The sequence below is a fragment of the Dreissena polymorpha genome, chromosome 1 (genome assembly GCF_020536995.1).
Source record: "Dreissena polymorpha isolate Duluth1 chromosome 1, UMN_Dpol_1.0, whole genome shotgun sequence".
Classification (NCBI taxonomy): Eukaryota; Metazoa; Mollusca; class Bivalvia; order Myida; family Dreissenidae; genus Dreissena; species Dreissena polymorpha.
The window spans coordinates 105,341,066-105,346,285 of record NC_068355.1 but is presented as its reverse complement, the minus strand read 5'-3'; the positions used below and the strand labels follow the sequence as shown (position 1 = coordinate 105,346,285).

General features: G+C 36.9%; 1 protein-coding gene across 1 annotated transcript; it reads right to left on the bottom strand.

Moving 5' to 3' along the window:
* Nucleotides 1-3,621: 3,621 nt before the first annotated feature.
* On the bottom strand, nucleotides 3,622-4,897 carry LOC127842937 (uncharacterized). The gene is made up of 3 exons (XM_052372774.1): nucleotides 4,813-4,897; nucleotides 4,192-4,398; nucleotides 3,622-3,794 (listed from the first exon to the last, which is right to left on the bottom strand). Exons 1-3 carry the CDS (start codon nucleotides 4,895-4,897, stop codon nucleotides 3,622-3,624), a joined length of 465 nt encoding a protein of 154 aa, XP_052228734.1.
* Between the last annotated feature and the right edge of the window lie 323 nt (nucleotides 4,898-5,220).

Sequence of the window (5,220 nt, the reverse complement as noted above, 5' to 3'; positions counted from 1 at the left end):
CTAGACTCACTATATTTTCATTGAGAATTTGAGGCCATATTTTAAATTTGTTGGGATGTACGCCAGGTTTCATATATAGTCACAAATCACTCTTGGGCTGTTATTTAAGTAAACTATCAATATTAAGTAATCCATGTCGCTTTTATACGGTTGCGATGATTAAATTTTGATGATAAAAAAAAATATGTGAAAAGAATGTTTTATTCATGTAAATATTTATGAACAAATATTTAGGGTTATTATTGTTGTATTTTCAGCACTGGAGAGGCTTGCAGTCATGTCGCAGCTCTGTTGTTCAAAGTGGAGACCGCGGTGAAGCTAGAACTGACCAACCCTTCCAAAACCAGTGCTGCCTGTGTCTGGAACCAATACTACAGAGAGAAGGTAACTACAGGAACTAATGTAATTATTGATTTGTATTTGATACCCAGTAGGATATACGTGTATAAGATACAAGAGAAATTGCACCCAGTGCACAATAATATACCACATAGATCTACAAGTATATTGCAAAAGCCATAATCTGGCAAAAAATATATATTTCATTTATTTTGTTGGTTTAAGTCGCACATACACATTTTATATCATATGGCAACTGTTCTTTAGGTAGCTGCAGAACCTTTGAGTGAAATAAACTTCAGCCAACCAAAGCACGGCAAAGTCCACAAGAGAAAACCAAGACCCGCACCAGACACAGACTCTGATGACGACTTTGATGTCGAAGCTGCACTGCGTGCTCTAAAGCGTATTTGTCCGAACGCATGTGTCCTCACAAAAGACGACTCTGACACTGACACAGCATCAGACGAAGAAATGCCCCCGGTAGGTAGCACAAGTTTGTACATCAAAAAGCATAATATTTACATTTATATGAGAGTTTAAAGCGATTGCCAGGCAGTCGGTACTTTTTAAAGATTAAGATATATATCCATCAGACTGCGCTTTCAAGTACTGGTCACAGCACCATAAGGTCCCTTTTCATGTGACAAGACTCGTGAATATATAATAATGTTTTCTGTTATATAAAAAACTGTGTCCAAACTTAGTCACAATAAGAGGAGTTTTCAGACGACCTATTGATCTTTGTCTAAATAACAGGTACTGTGTGACAACGCGATCGATGAGTTGTAACAGGGTTATATGTTTTAAGACGATTAAATTAAAAAAGATTGTGTCTGGGTTCCGACACTGTGAATAAGTGCTCATAAAAATTGTTAACTGTGTTCTGGACTTTTCCAGAACAATTATTTTCTTCTTCTTCAGTTTCTTATCAGAAAGCACAGCATCAGTGGACAGCTATCTGAGGAAGCATTGGCCGCAGAATGCAGAGCTTTCCTTCAAGACTTTACAGTCACTCCGACACAAGCAAGCAACCTCGAGAAAATGGCCAGGAACAAGTCGGAAAGTGGACTCTGGAAGAGACAGCGTCTTGGACGTATAACGGCATCTGTTGCCCATGACGTGAAAACAAGAAAAGAGGAAACTAAGTCTGATGCCTTGATAAAAAAGATCATGGATAGTGTTAAAACTGACATCAGTGGGTTACCAAGTGTTAGGTTTGGATTACTTCATGAAAAAAAGGCGAAGAAACAGTACAATGACATTATGGTGAAAGAACATGTCAATTTTGTTTTGCGGGACAGTGGACTGGTGGTAGACACCACATTTCCCATGTATGCTGCATCACCCGATGGTGTGAGAACTTGTGAATGTCATGGGGAAGGACTTGTCGAGGTGAAGTGCGCCTACAAGCATCGCGATGTCTTTGTACATGACATTCCAGGCATAGACCCTACATTTTACCTTACAAAGGAAAGTCTTACTCTGAAGGAGGGTCATCGACACTATACGCAAATTCAGTTCCAAATGTATGTGTGTCAGAAACAATTTTGTGACTTTGTCGTTTATACGAATAAAGGTGTTTTTATACAGACAATCCATTATGATGACACTTTTGTGCGACACCTTGTAGACAGGTGTACGGCATTTGCGATGTCAGAACTGGTACCAGCAGTGATCATGAAAAACAATGGAACATGGTGACAATGATAAGGAATGAGGATAGTTCAAGAGTGTTACCCCATGCTATGATTATTTAAGATTATACTATGCTCAAGGTTCATACATTCTCAAAATTTTATCTACAAATCTCTTTTTAGTAAAATGAAGCATTCTTTTTAAACCTCAAATAACAAATACAATGCCAATGTCTACATGGCATATAATTTTAGATCTATGTAAAGCACCTTGTGTGTTTGTTTTTTTTCAAGATTTTAATTTTTAATTTGTTGACAACTTAAAGTATTTGAAGTAAATGAAATATATAGTTTGAAAGATGAGCATAGTATACATCTTAGTAGACCGTGTATAATATGTATAGAATCGAACCGACAGGGTTGTATAATGATGATATGTAAATAAACAAATTGTCAACAGTTCTGTATTAATTATGTTTATGATAAGTATCAACACATATCAACAATAAAGCAGTAGCTTAATATTTCAGCTTATTCAATTTCATTTTGACAAATTAAGGTAGAAATAAATGCAATCACCAGTCACCACCAACTGTAATATAGAAGATATCCCATGCATTAAGATTGTAGTTTGTACTCAATTTCAAAGGAATCAGTAACTTCTTATAATAGCAATCCTGACAATTATGTATATTTTTCACATACTGAGCTTATTACATTGCATACTATGTAAAGTTTATCAGTTCTGTACTTTAAATAATCATTTTAGATCTTAACTGTAAATAAACAGAACAGAATAATGACCTTTTCATTTCATTTAACTAATTTGGGCTGCATATTTGTCAGAGCACCACAGATCTGAAGAATGTCATCAGCATGCTTTATCAGCGATATCGGCAAAGTGTGTTTAAGAATTTGAAGTTCTTTATGCGCTCAATAGCCCGTTCAATGTGGATCCTTACACGGGATAAGCGTCTAGCCACTTCAACCTCCCTCTGTCCCAGCTGCTTCTTGCCCCTGGTGAATGGTGGAATTGCCAAAGAAGCCCCACGTACAGCCAACTCCTCAGCAATTAAGAATCCTCTATCTGCCAGTACTCCATACTCCAGTTTTTCGTAAAATCCACATTTGGCGGTTATTTCCTTGTCGGATACGCGGCCACCCCAACACTTTTACAAGAAACTTATTGCTCCATATGGAGTAATTCCAACCAAAAACTTGAGCGTATTATGGTTTTTGTAATTTTAATAGGTCTTTGCTCGCGTATCAAGATTGGATGGCCTTTAAATGAATATTTCACTGCAGTCTATAATAACTCTACACTTCTTATATTTCAATCGGAATGACTTTGGCATGTTCTTTAGAATAGTTCCGTAGCTAGGCCATCTTATAAAATTTTTCAACTTTTTTGCAATTTTCGGCAAACAGCTTGAAAAAATCTTGGAGACTTGAGTTGGGCATATGTTGAATCTTATAGCAAGATCAGCGTTTGTTAAGTTCAGTTTGAGCTTCATCAACACAAGCAGGAGTTGATCACCAGCGTTCAAATTTCCGATTCTTTTAAAGCTAAAACTGAGTAACGTCAGAATCCAAATAAAAACTGCACCTGATGGCAAACCAGTCAGTGTCTTAATTTCATTATTTTTTAGATTTGTATGTGTGATTTTTTCTCCCCTAGTTCTTGTTTTAAGGTTCTATTTTCTTCCAACAGTCTTTGATATTCTTGCTGCAGAGAGCTGTAATTGGATGCAAGATCATTGACTTGGGTCTCCAGTTCTTTCAGTCTGGCATCTTTTGGATCTGGACCAGGGTCAGTTCCTGAAAATAAGGACAAAAGTTTGTTTACATCAAACTGTTTAGCGGACATAGTCACATGCAAATACAAACGACGTTAGCGGACATACAAATACACAGGCTGTGTGAGCTTTCATTATCTCCATTCAGTCACTGTATAAGAGGAAAAGTTAGCCCGTAAATATATCAAAACCGGTCTGCTAATATATTTCTTGGATGCAGTTTGTGCTTCCAAAGGAGCCACTTTTCCAGATTATATTGTATCTCACATAAACCACTATGTACAATAGAACATGAATTCAGTCAATCTTTAAAGTAGTATTTATTGCTTTGCATTTAGTTACTCGTGCACAGATCTACTGGCTTCAGTCAGAAAACTTTCATGATTCGCTAAACATCATATATTTTTATAGCTTTATACCTTTATCGACAAACTTCGGACTGTTTAAATGAAGCAAAGCATTCGCAGCAATGTCTTGGTTTTCATCTACTGGTACCGGTGTTAGGGCTAGTCTGCGCTGTACACGTCTCTGATACCTTGAAGTATCGATACGTGTTTTAGCCATGGGTGTGAAACAGAACAATGACGGCACATAACCAGGGTGTTCCGGGTCTTCAGATGGCTCCCCTAAAATATATAAAATAATATGCTTTTACTGAGTACAGTAGCGAACAATCAGGTTCATGATCAGATTGCATTTCAAGTTCTTTTTGCCTGATGTGGATTAAATCTCCTCTATCAATTTTGCTGTATTGGTCTATTTCAGTTTTAATTATAAATAATGATAAATAAATTATGTTTAAAAACAGTTTTAATAGAACAACAAATCTTTGTCATGGACTATCTCAACACAACCGTTTTCAAATGTAAAATATTTTGCTGTAAATGTTATGGTGGTGTGTGGGGTATGACCCATACTATGTCTATGGACATGCACTAATGCTGCAGTACAGAAAATCAATTTCGATGCTTACACACAATTTGGAAATTAAATTATTTATATATCTCTACAATTTATTTTATAAAAATGTTACACCGTACCTCGTACAAAGTATTCGCAGCAAAGCCGATTATGATCTTTCGGTTCCCACAGCTGGGAGGGATCGTCTAGTTTCATTCGCTTCATTGCTTGAATCTATCTCTTTCTTCTGTTTGTTTCTGTCGGAAATCTATGAAATTTAATGTTGCCTCCCTTCTTTGCCCTATTTGTGCACCCTACCGCGGAACATGTGTTCACCATTTTGGCTATATTCAGAAATACCACGGTCTGTTTACGCTAGTGTCAACAATGGAGGTCGATGTCGCTTTTTGCCCTCCAGTGAAAATACGGGTCATTTAGCAGGTGCGCGTGACGTCACTCGTCAATGTTCGTATTGACTTGTACTTATGCCACACGTGCATAAACAAAACCAAATACACAAATAAAATACGGCATGCGAGTAATTTATC